We start from the raw sequence: 19,039 nt of genomic DNA on the forward strand, positions 1-19,039 counted from the left end.
TCTAGCTTCAGATCCTGAATGTGTGACTGGACAACTCACTTAACGTCTGCCTTAATCTACTGAAGAAGGAAACGGCAAACCACTCCAGTATTGGCATGCTATGGGGTTCCAAAGACTGAACAACAATGTGTTGGATACTATCCCCAGAGCCCTGGACAAAATACTAATTACCAATAATTGAAGCATTTTCATTTCTTTATTAATATAGAAAAGGACTCCAAGGTAAGTGGGCTGGTATAAAGCACTGGGTACTAATATTGTTGAAATACCTGGTTAAAAAAAAAGTGTGGTTGGATAGATGGAAAATACTTTGGATTAGGTGCCCGTCTTGTCAACATCACCTACCACGCAGGAGAGGACTTACAGCAATGCCCCTCGGACCCGGGAAGCCGCTAGATCAGCAGCAGCACTGAGCAGGCCATGATGACCAAGGCTGTGGCTGAGGATCAATCTCTGAGCAGAGGACAGGTGTGGGCTCATAGCTGGTGACGAGGTTCTCTTCATACCAGCAATGGAGAAGAGGTGAAATCATTGCCCTCATCTCCAGCAGGGATCACCCTTATCCAGGAGGGGCTTCACTGCCCAAGGCACAAAGGGAGACTCTATGGCCTCCCAGTGAATAGTCAGGAGGGGGCAGCACAACACTGGGCTTAAGCTATGGTTTAACATCAGCCGAAGCTAAGGTGAACCCAGGAGGAGGGATGGCTGCTCGTCCCAGGTGGGAGTATGGAGTTGTAAGCCAGAGAGCCATGTAGATGGCAGCTGGAGTGGCTCAGTTCTCCAAGAATACCAAATCTGGAGGTGGCGTGTGGCATCAAGTGTCAGCTTTGCCGCTGACCTTTAGGCCTTCATTTCCTCTGGGGTAAGATGAGACTAAGGTGGATAATCTCTTAAGGATTCGGTCGGGCCTTGTGGGGAATTCCCCACCTCCCCAGTTTCTCCAGATGAGGAGGCGCCCCCCCATCCCTTGGCACATTATGAATAGAGAGAGCAGAATACATGAAGACATCTCTGGGTTTATATAACACTTAAAAACCAACTCATTGCTAACACTTTGGCATGAGAACGGGATGGGATCTAAGATCCTTTGTGGAAATCCCTAGGGTGGGGAACTCCAGGCCGCTACTGCCCCTCATCTCCAGGATGTGGACAGGAGGGGCTCTTCATCGTCATTGTCCTGCCCCACCCCTAAGAAGAATATGACTCTGCCTAGGCGACATAGTGGTTAGTGAGGGTAAGGAGAGAGGGAGACGAGGGCTGAGTCTTGGTGCTCTTTTCCTCCTTCCTCCAAGGGTGGCAAGCTCAGTCGACTGACTCACAGATCTCTTCCACCACAGAATTGAAGATGTGTGGTTGGTCCGCATAGACGTGGTGTGAGGCACCCTCAATAGCCTATAGGAAGGAGAAATAATCAGGAATAGGATGGAGGGAAATCTTCCCAGAGGGTGAAAAAGTTCTAGTACAATTAAATTCTTTCTACTTTTAATTGATTCCTTTTTAAATTATATTGCTTACTCCTTGGAGAGCACCTACAGGAACTAAAGCACCATATATTTCCCCAAGTTCCATTTGTTAAGCCCATATCAATCCCACCTTTGGGCTGGCTTTCTAATCATACACGAAGCGACCTAGAACCCACAGTGAGATTCATTTCATTCAAATAGGTTTAACAGGGATAGTAAATGAGAGAAAAGGAAAGGTAGAATTTCCAGTAGCCACCCTCATCAACTTGGATAAAAACTACAGCATGGAACCCTGGGGAAGTAGTTAAATGCCTCCTGAAGAGTACAAACATGGTCCTCATGGGACATAGCCTGAGCCTTTCGGTTGATCTCTCCACTCCTCTGTTTCCCAACCTCTTTCGAGCACCAGCAAAAAATCTCACCCACTACAAGAAACCTTGACCAGCAGCTCCTTATCCCTCCTCATGGCGGTGCATTTCTTCTTTTGATTTCTTTTATCTTTTTTTATCCAATTTATCTTACCTGTTCATAGTTGTTGCATTTCAACTTCTCCATTACACTATGAGCTCCTTGAGAGCTGAGACTGTCTTTTGCCTCTCTTTATATTCTCAGAATTTTGCATGATGCCTGGCACATAGCAGGTCCTAATGCTTGCTGACTGACTGATTAAACTTTAATCCTGGCACTAAGAAAAATTTCATAGGCTGTCCCTCACCAGCTAATTGAGTAGACATCTTTTTCCTTCTTTACCTCACATGTTCTCATCCACCCGAGTTGTATCACATCTGATTTTCAGCCTACATTACTTTTTTTTTCCATCTCTATTATCATTCCCCATTCTGCATGAACTTACCACATCTCGCACATAGGAGCCTGGCCTTCTAAGTTTTACTTTCTCTCCAGTGCTGGTGTCTATCCAGGTATTGGCTCCATAGATCATGGTGATAGGCACATCTTTCCGAATTAGGTGGATTCGCTCCAGCATGGGGCGCCGGGCCCAACCGAAGGATTCCATCATAGCTTTGAATGCTGTCTCACCACTGGCAATAGAAATAAGTTTGAAGTAGACTGGCTACCCAGATCTTCATCTGCCCAACCAAAAAATTATAGATTAATGGTTTCTTAGGGCAGTTAGGTGGCTTGGTGGAATGAGAGCCAGCCCCAGGGACACGAGGCCAAATCTGGCCTTGAACACTTCCTAGCTGTGTGACCGTATGCAATTAACCCCAATTGCCTTAGCCTTTCCCACCCTTCTGCCTTGGAACTGACATTTAGAATTGATTCTAAAAAGGAAAAAAAAAGACTAATGATTTCTTTAGTCATGAGAGATCAAGAGCTGGAGAAGTCTGCCTGGAACTACAACTGCCTAGAGCATCTTTGTATAATCTGGTATAGTTCTCTTTATCTATGTTGAGGACTCAAATGTATGGAAAAAATAAAATTACTGAGGTTCCATGTTATAAGACATTCATTTGGACACAATGATGAGCTTCCTGACAGTAAAATACAAGGAGAGATTATTGAGAGAGGTGAACAATAAGATTTTTAAAAAAGGAGCCACTTACTCAACTTGAGTAGTAATTGGTACTAAGTGAAAAGTATCAAACTTATTTTACCATTTGACTATCTCTTCAAAAGAGTTAACTAGCAAACTCTCTCACATAGTGATTGGCAAGGCTGGGAAGAGCACCATCTTGGCTAGTTTTAAAAAAAAAACTCTTATTTAGAAGCAGGAGAATGGATTGGATCTCTGGAAGCTAATGTGAGTCTGTGTGGTCGAGTCATAGAATCCTAGGACTTAAAAGAGTGTCAAGGGAGCTTAGTGGTTATCTGGTTGTTAACAAAACCCTCTCCTAGGGGTAGCTAGGTGGCTCAGTGGATACAGAGCCAGGTCTGGAGATGGGAGGTCATGGATTCAAATCTGACTTCAATCAAATCTTTCCTGACTATGTAACCCTTGCGTAAACTCTAATTGCCTGGCCCTTACCACCTCTTCTGCCTTGGTATTGATACCTGTATTGATTCTAAGACAGAAGGTAATGGTTTTAAAACATTCCGCCCCCCCAATCTATATATACATGGGTTCCAGTCCTACTCCTCTTATAGGACTTTCCTGTTCCTTTGTGAAGCAAAGAGATCTAGGGGCATTATATCTGATACTTTCAGGAACTGGTTATTACACAGAGTTACTATCTTTGTCATAATCACATGTTTTCCTGGGAAAGGGAAAGCATTTGTAGCCTCAAAAAGGGACTTGATATAGCACAATAATCAAGATTTGGAGGACAGAGGAGAAGTCTCCCATCCTTAACAAAACCACCCCTTCTTCTCTTCTCTTCTCCATTGTGTACAGCTACCAGGCTTTGGAGGGTAGCTAGCTGGGCAAGGGCATGGGCAGGGGCTCGGGGCCTGATGAGTGATGTCAGAAGCAGGGCGTGGGGAAAAAGCTGGGAGTCTAAGGTGGAATTCCTGGTTCTGTTTTTCTGTTAAGCAGTCAGGTGCTTTTCTATCGCCTAGGCTGAGCCCATTTGGTGTGTGTGATGAGAGCAGACCAATGGCCTCTAAAGCCCCTTTTAAACCCGATGATTCTATGGCTTACTCCAGCCTCCGCATTTCATAGATAAACAGAGAGATTTTCCAAGCAGCAAAGATGCTACAGCATTTGGGGGGAAGCAGCTCGGTATGGAAATGCATTTAGCTTCAACTCCAGGATTCACCTATAATATTCACCAAGTTTCCCACGAGGTAAGAAAGGGCCCTCCTCATCCCGGGGTTTAGTACAAGAGTCTGATGGTATGTTCTAAAGATAAATAATTGAAACCTGCTACCAAATTCTGACCTGCTGATTTATCTGCTTGGGTCCAGGAAGGGGCTGGATGGGTAGGCAGCCTTGAACAGTTACTTTTAAAAAAATGTGTCTGAGAATAAATAATTTCTCTGATGTTACTAAGGATCTTTTAAAGAGTGTTGCCATCAGTCTTTGTGATACTCTTTCTTGAGAGGAGGGAGAAAGGAATACAGAATTTTTATAGTGGAAGAAACCCGAGATGGGGAGGTAGGTAGGGAGCACTTCCCAAGTCATAGAGCAGAGCCAGCCTTGGGACTTCTAACAAGAGCTAACTCACCTGGGATGCTGGGCATTACAGTGGTAGATATACTCTGATATTGTGTCATCATCAAAGAAATCAGCAAATTTTTGCTTAAAGTCCGGACGGAATCGCTGCACCAGGCCAGGCCCTAAGAGGGAGGAGAAGGGGCAAAGTGGAACTGGGTGACAGATACCTCAAAAGCTGGGCTCAGTTGATTAGCACAAGCAATGGGGTGCAATGGAAAGGGCAGTGGTCTGGAGTCAGAAGGGCTAAGCTGGAGTACAGGCTCTGATACCACTCGTCACACGATTCTGGGCAGGTCACTTGCCTGTGTCACACCTCAGTTTCCTTATTTATGAGAACAGGATAATACTTGTCCACCTTTCTCACAAGATAGTGATGAATAAAGTAATTTTCAAACTTTAAAACAGTATACAAATATGGAATTATTCACCAATAAATAAGAAGGGACATATATTAAGCAATTATAAAGTTGTACGAGGAATTTAAAAAAAGATAAGAGAATGAAGTGAGGATATGACTAGTGTATGGCCCTTCTGAAGTATGGCTTCAACCAAGCTGCTGCCACCACTGATAGTTCACATTGCAATAAAGCTTCTCCACAACAGGCCTGAGAGATGATTAGTTCAAGTATTCGCTCTCCAGCACTGGGTGGCACAGTGGATAGAACTCTGGGCCTGAAGTGAGGAGTTCAAATCTGACTTCAGATACTTCCTAGTTGTGTGACCCTGAGCAAGTCACTTAAGCACAGTCTGCCTCAGTTTCCTCAATTATAAAATGGAGATAATATCTGCACCTATTTCCCAGGGTTGTTGCAAAGATCAAATGAGATATTTATGAAACACTTAGCCCGGTGCCTGGTACAAGTTTAGTAATCTTCCCTCTCTCCTTTTATCCTTCTTTTTACAAATGGGGAAAACCAAGGCATTTGGCACTGTGCTTGGCAAAAAGTAAATACTTAAATGCTTGCTGACTTGATTGGAGACAGTTTGCCTAAGGTTATATATAGTGCTATTGAGTGGCAAAGCCAAGACTCAGACCCAGATTATACTTTTTTAGTGGTTTTAGAGCAGTGATGGGCAAACTTTTGAGCTCAGTGTGTCAAAATTTGCCAAAAAACTGAGCATAACTCAGGTGGCATGTCACTTCGAGAAAAAACTCATAATTTTGTGATATTTATAGTTTAGTTATATTTATAATTGTAATATATAACTATTTAATAAACCAAAATAGGTAAATTAATATAGGTAGAATTGTCATCTATAGTGCACAGAGTGTCTACACTACACTACAGCAAATGTTTCATCCTTGGCATGTGGCCCTATACTTCTCTGTATGCACTGTGTGTCATCGAAAATGGCTACGCATGTCAGAGGTTTGCCATCACTATTTTAGAGTTTACACTTACAGAAGGATATAAGATTTGCAAAGTCTCTTACATACATTATCTTATTTGAACATCAAAACAATCCTGTAATAACAAAGCTCACCTACCAGTGAAGTAAGTACAAATATTACCCCCATTTTACACAGGGGAAAACTGAACCTAAAGAGTTTAAGAGACTTGCTCAGAATCAAAAAAGTGTGTTTGAGAAGGGACTGAAATCAATGTCCTCCTGATTCCAAGCTTCCTCTTCCTCCTGCCCCCACTTCCCCATTCTCTTGATTATACCCTACACTGCATCTTTTTGGTCTATTCCTTTAAGTTGTTCATTTTTGGCCCTCAGCCATAAATTTGCAGGAGATCTACACAGAAAGTGTCCCTTAATTAGAACTGGAATAGTTGACTGCCAAGATACATGGAGTTGCCTTTATATCACTAGAATAGCTATAGTATTCAGCAAAAATGCAAGGTTCCTAGGAAGTCATTCTTTTCAAAAGTTTTAAATTTCTATATACATTGTATGCTTGAAAAGAAAAGTATTACTCAATATTATATATTACTCTTCTCCCACATACAACTCTTTCCTCAGCTATTTCCCACACATGAAATTCAATTTTTCTATCTGTCTACAGCAAAGCATGAGACTAAGTGACTCCATTATCCTATTGAATCCTGAGATTCTAAGATCTCTGAAAAAGCACAAGCTTTCAAAACTGGAATCAATCTTAAGGCTGATGACTCAGTTCAATTTCCTCCTTTTTAGTGATATGAAAACTGAAGACCAAAGAAATTATGGGATATGCCCAAGGTCACGCAATAAATAGACACTCCACTGTTAGGATCTTTTCTCAAGTCCTGCTATCTTTTCACTTAGAGGAAAAAACAAAATAAATTCTCTTCCTTAGTAATAGAGAAAGGAGGAAGCAGTGTCTCTCTGGTTTCTTTAAGCAATGAAAAATGGACCTGTGATTTTAGGGGTAGAGGGAAATCTCAGATGGGGAAACTCCCTCTGCAAATGCAATTATTCTACACAGCTTGTGGTTTTAGAGAGGTGGCTAAGAGTGAAAACAGTTCTTGAACATTTTGGTTCCAAGATCTCTTTACACACTAAAAATATTAATTGAGGATTCTTCAAAGGGCTTGTTTATATGAGTTATATCTCTAGATATTTACTATATTAGAAAGTAAAAGCAGTATTATTAAGAAAAATACTCTTGAAGTTTCAGATCTCCCTGAAAGGGCCTCACGAATCTATAAGGATGGACCACGGATGGACCACGCTTTGAAAACCACTGGCCTAGGGGCAGTTTTGTTACTGTGAGGTCATACTAGTAGGCTTGAACCCAGGTCCTCTGACACCAGATTCACTGCTCTCTCCAATGCACCATAAGGACAAAGGCAGGGATGTTGTCTCACAAGATTCTGCTGCTTTTACTCTCAACTATCCTGAGGACAAAAGGTACTGGAGTCTCCAATACACAATTATTTGTACCCTTGGCCAAACATAGAAGGTGCCACCAGAGGCGTCGAGATTGGGAATGGACAGAAAGGTGCTTGTTTCAAGAATTCTGAGGACCATCGGAATGACTGTAGTCTCCATCTACCCATTCTTTCCTGTCTTTTGCCATTCTTTTAATGAGATCCAGAACTATTTAGTTCCTCTTAGAGGTAGCGTGGCCTAGTGAATAGAGAGCTTCCCTTTGAGCCAGAAAGATCTTGGTTCAAGTTCTGCCTATGTGACCCTGAGGCAAGATCCTCTCAGTACTCCAGATCAGTGGTGTCAAACTCAAACAGAAACAGGACCATCGACCCATCCATAAGGATCCCTTTTAGGCTGCACATTGACTTTAATATCTATTTTATTGTATTGTTAAATATTTCCCAATTATATTTTAATCAGATTCAGATCACATGTGTGAGTATTGTGGGTTGTATTTAACCCATAGGCTGCATTTGACCCCTCAATACTAGGCAACTCTCAGAGAAGACTCTAAATAGCAGAGAAAATGCATGTGTGGTGGGAGCTTCCTCATTTGAGATTTCTCCTCATCAATGAAATAACAGGGTTAGACTCTAGCTATACAGAAATCTGGGAGATACTCCTAGTTTTTCTCATCTATCCACATGGATATTTTAAACACTCCATCTAGGCTCAAAGGACTAGGTTTGAATCCTGGCTCTACCATGACTCCTGTGTGACCTTGGGCCTCTGTTTCCTCATCTGTAAAATGAGAGGATTGGATGGCTTCTGAGATCACTTCCTGCAGGGAGTCTATGATCCCATTAGAAATCCAGGTTTTTCTTTGGGTATACAACTAATTCTGCTTTCTTTGTTCTTTGCAGATGACGGTATCTCCCCAAAGATGGAGGCCACAGGAACCTTGTACCTTAGATAAGAGATCAGATTCAGCTCGACAGTGAAAAATGGTGATACTACTGAGTCCCCATGTTTACTCCTCTACGGGGCAGTTAGGTGGTGGTTCAGTAGATTTTGAGAAGCAGGCCTAGAGAGGGGATGTCTTGGATTTAAATCTGGCCTCAGACACTTCCTAGCTGTGTGACCCTGGGCAAGTCACTTAACCCCTATTGCCTAGCCCTTGTCACTCTTCTGCCTTAGAAACAATACTTAGTATTGATTTTAAGATGGCAGGGTAAGGGTTTAAAAAAATAATAAACTAAGGGTGGTGGCATGGAAGGTTCCAGAAATAGATGGGATGCATTCAGGAAAATCATTTCTTCTTTTGTAAGTTAACTTACCCCAGGGTCCAGCCACCCGTAAGACAGCTAAAGGATTGGAACGACCCAGGACAGAGGCAACAGCCTTCACCCAGGTTGGGGGTGTCCGGATTTCGCTGGGGTCAGTCGGTCGAAGCGGGAAACCCCATGGGTCCACCAGGATGAGGTGTCTGACTCTATATTAAGACATAGAGAAAAGACAATGATTAATAGCTCGGAGGTATGAGAATCCTTACGTGTCCTCAGAAGGAAGAAAGAACTGAAGGAGATTAAGATAGTGGCCAAGACTGGAAGCTCTTGTTAATTCAACAGTCCAGCAAATGAGACTTGCTGTTCCTCACACACTGCATTCCGTCTCCAGTGTCTGCCTTTGTACAGGCTGAACCTCAGTCCAAGAACCCAGTCCCTTTACCTCTTTCTCATCATTCCTCATGTCCTCCAAAACTCAGCTCAATCCCCACCTCTTACACAAGGTTTTCCCTCCTTCCCACCAGAAAAGCTTTATATATATGTTGTATCCACTAATAGGTCTCCCCCTACAAAACGTCAGCTCCTCCAGGGGAGAGACCTTGTCTTTGTTCTCCTGACACCCAGCACAGTGCCCTGCATTTAATGAATGCTGACTGACGAGCCGAGTGGGCTTGCTGTTGAGGCAAGAGTGGGGCTTATTATCCCTTACCTTTCAGGATACTTGATAGAGTAAGATGTTGCGAGGAATCCTCCTAAGCTGTGCCCCAGGAGGATCATTTTGTGGATACCCATAGTCTCCCTCCAGGTCTCGATAGAGGCCACAAACTCATCCTCGGCACCTTGGGCATCCCGGGGAAAGATTGGCCTTGAGCTTCTCCCAAAGCCCAGCAAGTCGAAGGTGTGCACTGTGCGCCGAGTACTCAGTGAGTCCATGTTTAGGATCCAGAGACCCACACCACCCCCAAAGCCATGCACCATCACCAAGGGCGTGCGGTCCTCCAACTCTGGGCTCACTGTAACGGTCCAGATCTTGTTATGATTCGGGAGGGACACATAGCGGGCCAAGAACTTATTCTGGAGACCTAAGGAGAGTGGGAGTCCAGGGAAAATGAATTGTCTTTCCACAGATGTTACAGCCTCGGCTACCATACTTTATTCAAAAAAATTAAAATAACTCTCTCTTCCTGACTCAGAACTGAAACTAAGGGGGCAGCTAGGTAGCAGTGGATAGTGCCAGGCCTGGAGATTACGGGTCCTAGGTTCAAATCTGGCCTCTGCTTCTGATATTTAGCATCAGTTCTAAAATAGAGGGTAAGGATTTTTTTTTAATCATTTCTAAGGCAGAAGAGCAGCAAGGGCTAGGCAATTAGGAGTTAAATGACTTGCCCAAGGTCTTACAGCTAGGAAGTATCTGAGGTCAAATTTGAACCCAGGTCCTTCTGACCCAGGCCTGGCACTCTATTTTCACTGCCCCTACCCACATATTCTTAACCATTTTCCATCCCAAACCTCTGACACAATTGACATTCTTGGTATGCCTTTCTATGCTGCCCTGCCTCCTTAGGAAGAAAAATTAAACAACTTCTGGCATCCAATATAAACTGAAACATCTCCCCCTGTCCAAACCTTAATTCCTCATTGTCCCTAACCAAAAAGCAATAAAAGGCTATTTCCATTCCTTCTCGGAACAGTCTGCTTGGTTTCCTTCGGGCTGGTCCCGTGGCCAGTGCAGACGTGCCCGGCTGGCTCATATTCCCAGGAGCTTGGGAGCCTCTCCATAAGCTGGCAGGTACACACAGGGCTTCACTTTGGTACAGTTTGCTTGGGTTCTGGTGGCTGAGATTCCTGGATATCCTAACAGCTGGGGGGGGGGGGGGGAAGGGGAGGGGCAGATATGTTTTCCAGAACACAGCCTAGCAATGAAGGAGTAGAACTGTGTTGTGTGTTCATTGTGAAGAATCTAGGTCTGGAAAGAAGACGTGGTTTTACTACCTGGAGAGATGTGAAGCAGAAGATGGGAGGTTGGGGAGGAGCGGCTGGGTTGTGAAACCAGCCTGAAGTCGGGGGTGTCACAGCTTTAGATGGACCTCGAGGCCAGGGACCGTATTCTGTCTCTTTGTATCCCTCGCACTTTGGCCAGGACCTAGTACATTTTTGTTGTCTGGCTATAAGACCCTTTTGGGGTTTTCTTGGCCCAGATACTGCAGTGGTTTGCCATTTCCTTCTCCAGCTTGTTATAGATGAGGAAATTAAGGCCAACAGGGTTAAGTGACTTGCCCAGGGTCATGCAGCTAGAAAGTATCTGAGGCCAGATTTGAACTGAGGAAGATGAATCATCTTCCTCATTCTAGGCTTAGCTCTCTTATGGATTATGCCATCTAGTTGCCCTGTATATATTTTGGCACATAATAGGTACATAATAAATTCTTAATGATTAACAGTTAAAGAGTTTGCTTAGGGCAATAGGTGACATGGAAGTGACACCTAGGCCAGCCTTGGGAGATGGCATCTGGCAGATGGAGAATTGTGATTTAGAGGTACAAGAAAGTCAAAATAGCAGAACCTGTAGCATGTGACTATGTGCAGCTAATGGAATTTTCTCTTTCCATATGACAGTGGCCTTGAGAGCAAGTCCTAGCAGGCCAAAACAGCTAATGGGAACCAAATAAGTGCCGGGGCCCAATAGGGTAGAATATAAAAAAAGTGAGATGAGGAAGAGTCACGTGTGTGTCACTGAGTGTGTTGGAGAAGTGAAGGGAGCATGTGTATTTTTCTGGAAGAGGGATTTTGGCACTACATATTTACATATATGATCAGAAAAAGGAAGTGTGCCAGTAACGTAGCAAGAGAGAATGATAGTTAAGAGGCATCAGAAGAAAGTCTCCAATGTCTTAGGTAGACATGGAAAGATTCAAAAAAAATGAGAAGGAATAGAGGGGTGCCTCTTGAGGCCATTAATGAGTCCCTCGTTATATTTATTATCCCCGCAATATATTTATTGAAGGATTAAAGGAAAAGAGAGTGGGGAGAGTTGAAGGTACTTCTAGGAGAGCCAGGCTGGGACAAGTTGAAGAACCACTATTATAAGGGATCCATCCCTTGTCCATTACCCTATCCTCTGGCTTGCCCAGTGAATCTAGACCATGGATCTGCCATACATCCTTGTTAGGGAAATCCCTGAGGACAGCAGATCTTGGCTACTTACACTGTAAGATCCTGGACTCCACATTCTTCAGCTGAGACATTGAAGTAGGACACCAAGTAGGTAGCCAGCTACTCAGCCAGCTTTGAGGCCTGGGACAGGGAAGAGACATAGATGCAGAGTGACCACAATAGAAGGGGAACATGGATTCATTCAGCCTTACTCAACATTTATCAGCCAACAAATGTTGTCTCTCTGCCTGACCTCCCCCCCACTCATTTGTGCCAAATCCTTGCAGTCAACACTTTTCTATTTAACTATTAAATACTGTTCTCCTTGGGTTAGTGGCTACTTACAACAACACACACTACTAATACTGTTTACATGCAGAAAATGTCACTCACCTATATTCAAAGAGATCAAGAATTGATCAGAAACTTTTTTTTTTCGTGATCCTTGATGATGACCTTCACTAAGCAGGCTAAATTATCATGAGGTCTGCCAGTTTTTCCAGAGTAGCAGGCCTGCCTTTCTCTCTCCCTTTCTGCTCCTAAAAATATGATCCCCAGAGATCACCAGCAGACGTCCAGTTTCCTTGTGTGGGGGGAGTTCAACTCTGAACTCTGTAGTTGGGATGTAGAGGAGGAGCAAGAGGGTAGGGTAGGAGTTAGGAGAACTGGCTCCAATTTTTGGCTCTGGCTCATTGGATATAGATAGACAAGTCACTTCTTTCCTCTGTGGTTTGGTTCCCAAGTTACAGAATTGAGGAGTAAAAGCCTCTACTTCTCATGGGTGCAATGGAGATAGGAAATAATTGACCTTATTTTCCCTTAATGTACAGGAGACTGGTTCCTTCTCCCTCTTATATTTCCTTATGCTTTCTAGAACTCTGGACTTGCAGTAAGAATTCCACGTGGGTAGAGTAGACTTCCTTTTCCCAATGTAAGCCACTAGCAGATTTCCCTTATAATGGGGCTGTCCCAATCAGTGTCTGCCAAGATGGTAACCCCTTTCACAAAATCCTGGCACCTGGATGGATTGGAAAAAGTCATTTGGTCTAGCCTCCATCTTTCAAGGCAATATGGTAGTCAACATAGACTTGGGTTAGTAGCATTAAGATAATCCTCTGATGCTTGTTGCAAGATGGAAATGACCCTTTGTGTCTATGATTTGAGAAACAGCCTAGCACTAGAAGCCATCAAATAAAGATCTTTCTTTCACAAATCATTAACTAAGGCATTCTGGAATGGTTGCAAATCTGCAACAGAGGAAGCAGTACTTAACAGATAAAATCATAGTTCTTATAAAGCTATCCAGTATGGGAGAAAAAGCTCTGGACTAAGAGTCATGAACTCTGGCTTCTAATCCTAGCTCTTCTAATTTGCTGTGCAATGTTGGGCATACACATTTACCCCTATAGGCCTGATTATTTTTAAAATTCTAAATTCCATCTTAGAACCGATAGAAAGTATTGGTTCCAAGACAGAAGAACAGTAAGGACTAGGCAACTGAAGTGAAGTAACTTGCCCAGGATCACACTGCTAGGAAGTCTTAGACCAGATTTGAACCCAGGACCTTCCTGTTTCCAGGCCTGGCTATCTTTTGAGCCACCTAGCTGCTCTGGGCCTAGTTATTTATGAATGATGGTACTGGAATAGATGATCTCTATCTAAGGTCCCTACTAATTTTAAGATTCTACTACTATTCTAGGTGAAGGAAGAATATTTGAACTGAGAGAACTGATGATTATATAGAGGGAAGGACACCATACTGGCTGTGTGACCCAACACAAGACACTGCAGCATCTGGAAACTCCCTAAGACTATATGAGGTTGGCAGATCTACAGGGTCAGAGTTTAGAGAGAAGATTATATCATTTACTTGACTTTGTATTTGGAGTTTTCTTCACCTAAGAGTTCCCTGTACCAAATGAAATCATGATTCTATTCCCTAATCCCTGGTTTTCATAGGGTAGAACTAGTTCCAATGATTGTTGCAAAGAGGCAGATTTTGGCTCAACATATTGAAGAAATTTAGAATAATCTGATTTCTTCAAAAGCAAAATAAGTTTTCATGAAAGCTATCATTCAGGGCCTTCAAGTGGAAGTTAGTTGGCCACTTATCATGGAGGTCATAGAAAAGATTCCTGGCCAGATATACATTTTATTTGATATTCTCTGAGGTCCCCCCCCCACACACACACACCTTCTACCTCTTGAGATTTTAAGTACCTCGAGAGAGAAAACCCCAAAGAGGGCTGTCTTCTACTTTGGCATAGATGACATGTGACTTGTCTGGTGGTTCCAAGATGCTATAGTGTCTTCTTGATTTTCACAACAATCTTGTGAACACCATATTGCAAGTATGACTGTCTCCATTAAAAAAAAAACATCCTTATCTTCCATCTTAGAATCAATATTTATACTATCTATTTATACTACCTAAGTATGGATTCTAACCCAGAAGTGCAGTAAAGGCAAGGCAGTGGGGGTTAAGTGACTTGCCCAGGGTCACATAGCTAGGATATGTCTGAGGCCAAATTTTGAACCCATGTCCTACCAACTCTATGCCTAGTGCTCTATCCACTGTGGATATATCTAGATGCCCAATTGTCTCCATTTTGCAAATAAAGAAACTCAAGTTGAGACAGATTAAATAATTTGCCTAAAGTCAATAGCAGTGAAGCCAGGGCTGAACCTAGTTCTAGGTTCAGAACTTCTGACCCTGCCAGTTCTGGGCTTTTTCAGTTACCTGAAACTGGCCTGGGACTAGAAACACAGGTCATCTTTATTTATTTATTTATTTAAAAAAACCTTTATCCTCCATCTTTGAATCAATATCATGTATTGGTTCCAAGGCAGAAGAGTGCTAAGAGCCAGGCAATGGGAGTTAAATGACTTGCCCAGGGTCACCTAGCTAGGACTTGTCTGAGGCCAGAGTGAAACCCAGGATACCTCCTGTCTCTAGGCCTGTCTATCCACTGAGCAACCTACCCCCAAACAGGTTTGTCATTTAATTGTACCCTGTATACCTCTCTATATACAATCCTAATTTGTTAACTGAAAAGCACATCTCTAAATTTAGATCTAGAATGGAGGGCATGTTAGAGACCATCTAGCCTGACCTTTTCATTTTTGCAGATGAAGAAACAGAGGGTTGAGGATATTAGGAACTCTTTTGGGGTTACATGGTTAATAAGTATCAGAAGCAGGATCTGAAGCTAGGACCTCTGATTCCAGGGTCAACTCTTTCTGTCGTAACATATAACTTTCAATCAGTTCCTGCCTCCTCCTCAAAACCCTGTCCACAATGATCTTTTCTTTTCTTCTTTAGGTACTCCTCTCACTGCCTGTACCACTTGTACAGGCTATGATGTATTTCTAAATATTTTTTCATGTATGCCTTATCTCTAGACTGCCATTTCTGTGTTTTGGCTAGCTAAGCCTGGCCTGGGTTTAGAACACAAGGCTGTCTTTTATTTATTTTTTTTACCCTTACTTTTCATCTTAGAATCAATACTAAGTATTGGTTCCAAGGCAGAAGAATATAAGGGCTAGGTAGCTAGAACTGATAAGTTGTCTTTTAATTGCACCCTGAACATCTTTGAGGCCAGGAATTTTATCTTATATTCCTCTCTTATCCCCAAAGTTTTGAAACACAGTATTCAATATTCAATAAATACTACTTAAATTTAAAACTTTAAAAGGTCACTAAATGGGGGCAGCTAGATGGCTCAGTGAATAGAGCCAGGCCTGGAGAGAGGAAGTCCTGGGTTCAGATATGACCTAAGATACTTTCTATAGTTGTGTGACTCTGGGCAAGTCACTTAACTCCAATTACCTACTCCTTACCACTCTTCTGTCTTGGAACCTATTCTAAGACAGAAGGTAGTTTAAATTTTTTTTTAATTCACTAAATGAATATTGGTAAAATTCCTCAAGGGGGATCATTTTATTAAGCAGTTAACTATGTGCCCAGGCACTGTGCTAAGTATCTTATAAATAATATTTCATTTAATCCTCACCACAACCCTGAAAGGGAAGTGCTATTATCTCCATTGTACAGTTAAGGAAACAAAGTCAGTTAAGTCACTTGCCCAAGTTCACCTAGCTATTAAGTGTGGAGGTCACTTTTGAACTCAGGTCTTCCTGATTCCAGGCCCAGTGCTCTAGTAAATATATATATTTGCTATATCTATATATAGTTATATAGATATAGTTGCCTCTGCTTCTAACAATCACCTCATCTAAAAAACCTGAAATGGGTGAACTAATGAAGTAGCCCTCACCGGAAGTGGACAAGACCTATTGTTAGTGATTTTTTAGAGGAGATTCCTGAATTGTTTTATTTGGGTTTTCATTTCCAGATATTGCTTAATCTGTTTGGGTTTTTGTTTCCTCACCTGTAAAATTAGGGAATTAAAGATAATTTTATAAACACTACTAGTTGACATTTGTATAAGACTTTATAGAATATCTTTTTTTTTAATCGTTGTTTAGTTGTGTCTGACTCTTCCTGACCCCATATCATGTAGGATACTGGAGTGGTTTGCCATTTCCTTCTCCAGTGGATCCTTTTGTAGGTCAGGCAATCAGAGGTTAAGTGACTTGCCCAGTACCTCACATCTAGGAAATTATCTAAGGCTAATTTTGAACTCAGATCTTTCTACCTCCAGGTCCAGTGCTCTTAACCACTGAGTCACAGCTGCCTCTACAGAGCTATTTACATATTCTCAATTTAAGACATTTTCACAACAACCCCTTGCAATGAGTGAAAGTATTATCCTCTTCATTTTCCAGGTGAGACTCCAGGTGGATAAAGAGAGAGCCAAGTAAGAAGTGGCAGAGCTGGGCCTCAAACTCAGGGCTTCTGATTTCAGCCCTGCTATATTATGAGTCTACAAAGAGGCTTTCTATTTAGAAAGCTAGGATCTGGGAGATTTCTCAGAGCTGAAGGAAGGCAATTCTTTTCCTTTTTTTCCCCAGAGGATCTAAAAAGGAGGAACAGATCCACTTAGAACCAAGACTGGTGAACATGGGCCCCACACCCATGTACTCATGTAAGGTAGGCACAGTTAGCTGCTGAGTCATCCTGGAAAACAGCACTTGCTGCTTAGTCTTAGGGAAGAAGGAAGGCTTAGGCAACAACTCAGACCCCAACTTGATTACAGAGGAAATGAAACCTCTGGAACTCTAAATTCAAGAGGATAATCCTCGCCCATTTCTAAGAGGAAGCTAGGTTCTTGTTTGGGAAAGAACCAAATGGATCCCCATAATACCCTGCTTCTGAGTCCTTCCAGCACAGAAAAACTCTCCAATCTTTCCAAAGCTCGTTTTAACCTATTCAGCTGAAAGATATTGTTTCTGCCCAGCACCCTTCACTACAGTTCCTGAAGCCCGTTAGGGATCATTCTTGGGGCAAGTTAAAATAAAGCTCTCCGGCTCTCCCTCCCAACTCCAGCCCAATCCCTATCCCACACCCATCCATATTCCAGAAAACCATAGGCATGTACGGCTAATGACTCGGAGAAAGGAGTTTCCCAGACCCCTCAGCAGCGGGGATCTTAGCAACAACAGGGAGAGAAAAAAAGACAGGCTAATGTCAGAAACACAACTTTCGGCAAAGCGTCCGTCCCTCTCACCCCTACATCCCTTCCTTCTCTCAGCTTAGGGCAAGAAACCCGGGCCCTCTCCCTGCTGTAGCAAGACCGAAACGAGAGGATGCCAAAACTACAGGCCTCGGCATCGGACGGTTCTAAATATATGACCACGGAAAGAGAAAGAGAAAGAGACAGACAGGGAAATTAACTCACTGCTGCTCCAGATCATCAGCCATAGTAAACAAGCCTATCTGGCTAGGAGAGAGCCAGCCTATCCCTTCTCATGACAGTACACAGCTGACCTCGGAGGGCATTGGCTAACAAAGTGGGGCGTGGCCAGAGGGGCTGGGAGAAAGATGGAGCAATCAGAAAGGGGGGCGGGGCAAAGGGGATTGTGAATGGAGTGGCTGCGGGTGGAGGTGGGAATGGCGAAGTGGAGGAGTGGGAGGAGGGATTAAGAAGGAATATTCTTGAATTTCTGAAGAAGCTGCTATCCCCCAGGGGCAAACACCTTCCCCAAAGTCCCAGCCTGGGGACATTTTGAGTAGTCCCTGGGCTGAAATTCTCTAAAGATTTGGGGAGGGAGAGGAGAATAACTAAAGAAGGCGTAAGCCGTTTTTGAAGGTACTGCTAGCTCCACCCTACTCTATTGTACATAGTCCCGAGAAGAAGAACCTACCTCCAGCTACTTAGAACCTTCCAGTTAATCTTTTTTTTTTTTTTTAAACTCATTTCTTTTTTCTTTTTTCAATTACTCGTCCTTCAGATTTGTCTTCAATTTCTTCTTTGACCTTGGTTTTCATTTTATCTAAACGACACCAGGGCATTGTGCTTTTCAGGCACAATGCCTAAGAAGATGAAAAATGATGATTTTACAATCTGATAAAAGGTGGAGGAATAAGTTCATCAACACAGATACTGTATAAAGCAAAATATAATAAGGTAAAGGAGGAGATTCAGTCAAAATTTTTTAAAAATGAAGAGGGGGAGAGAGAGAGAGATCACCTTTACCTGGGGAGTTCAGGGAAGGCTCTTCAAATGGACTGAAGACTTTCTAAAGGTTAAAGGTGCAGAGAGGCTGTGTTCTAAGAAGGGAGTCCAAGAGAGTACAGGATGTTTTTTTGTGGTTTTCAGTCTTGTCTGGCTCTTGGTGACCCCATTTGGGGTTTTCTTGGCAAAGATACTGGAGTAGTTTGCCATTTCCTTCTCTGGGGCATTTTGCAGATGAGGAAACCGAGGCACACAGTTAAATGACTTATACAAGGTCACACAGCTAGGAAGTGTCTCAGGCCAGATTAGAATTTAGGAAGATGTGTTCCTGCCTAGACTGGGAACTCTATCTATTTCAAATTCTAGGTTAACAGCTAACCCACCTAACAGTCCAGTTGGAATACACCAGTCATTCATTGAATAAGCATTTATTGCATCAAACATCTACTAGTGCCAGACACTGTGCTGTGTTCTAGGGAATACAAAGACCAAAAAAAAAAAAAATCCTCTGCCCTCAAATTTAGATTCTGTTGGGGAAAATATGCATGTATAAATAATCAAAGGATATGTCATCAGAGCTCTATCAGGTCCTGAAAGCTGGTTGTTAAATTTTCAGTATGAGCATTTTACACCTAGGAAACTCAA

General features: G+C 42.7%; 1 protein-coding gene across 2 annotated transcripts; it reads right to left on the bottom strand.

The window, feature by feature from the left end:
• Positions 1-177: 177 nt before the first annotated feature.
• ABHD4 (abhydrolase domain containing 4, N-acyl phospholipase B) lies at positions 178-17,673 on the bottom strand. 2 transcript variants are annotated; one of them, XM_044665268.1, is made up of 7 exons: positions 17,618-17,673; positions 11,869-11,957; positions 9,373-9,745; positions 8,715-8,869; positions 4,589-4,700; positions 2,317-2,503; positions 178-1,392 (listed from the first exon to the last, which is right to left on the bottom strand). In XM_044665268.1, the coding sequence occupies exons 1-7, from the start codon at positions 17,638-17,640 to the stop codon at positions 1,303-1,305; spliced, it is 1,029 nt and encodes a 342-aa protein (XP_044521203.1). In that variant the 5' UTR covers positions 17,641-17,673; the 3' UTR covers positions 178-1,302. The 2 variants fall into 2 exon arrangements, with proteins under 2 accessions (XP_044521203.1, XP_044521202.1); XM_044665267.1 differs by lacking the exon at positions 17,618-17,673 and adding an exon at positions 12,210-13,070.
• Between the last annotated feature and the right edge of the window lie 1,366 nt (positions 17,674-19,039).

This window comes from Gracilinanus agilis, chromosome 2, assembly GCF_016433145.1.
Source record: "Gracilinanus agilis isolate LMUSP501 chromosome 2, AgileGrace, whole genome shotgun sequence".
NCBI lineage: Eukaryota > Metazoa > Chordata > Mammalia > Didelphimorphia > Didelphidae > Gracilinanus > Gracilinanus agilis.

Coding starts and splice junctions, on each gene's coding strand:
- ABHD4 (XM_044665268.1), bottom strand. CDS start 17,640: ATGGCTGATGATCTGGAGCAGCA. Junction 11,958..17,617: donor GCTGATGATCTGGAGCAGCA/GTGAGTTAATTT, acceptor TCCCTGTCCCAG/GCCTCAAAGCTGGCTGAGTA. Junction 1,393..2,316: donor GCTCCTATGTGCGAGATGTG/GTAAGTTCATGC, acceptor TCCTTCCTATAG/GCTATTGAGGGTGCCTCACA.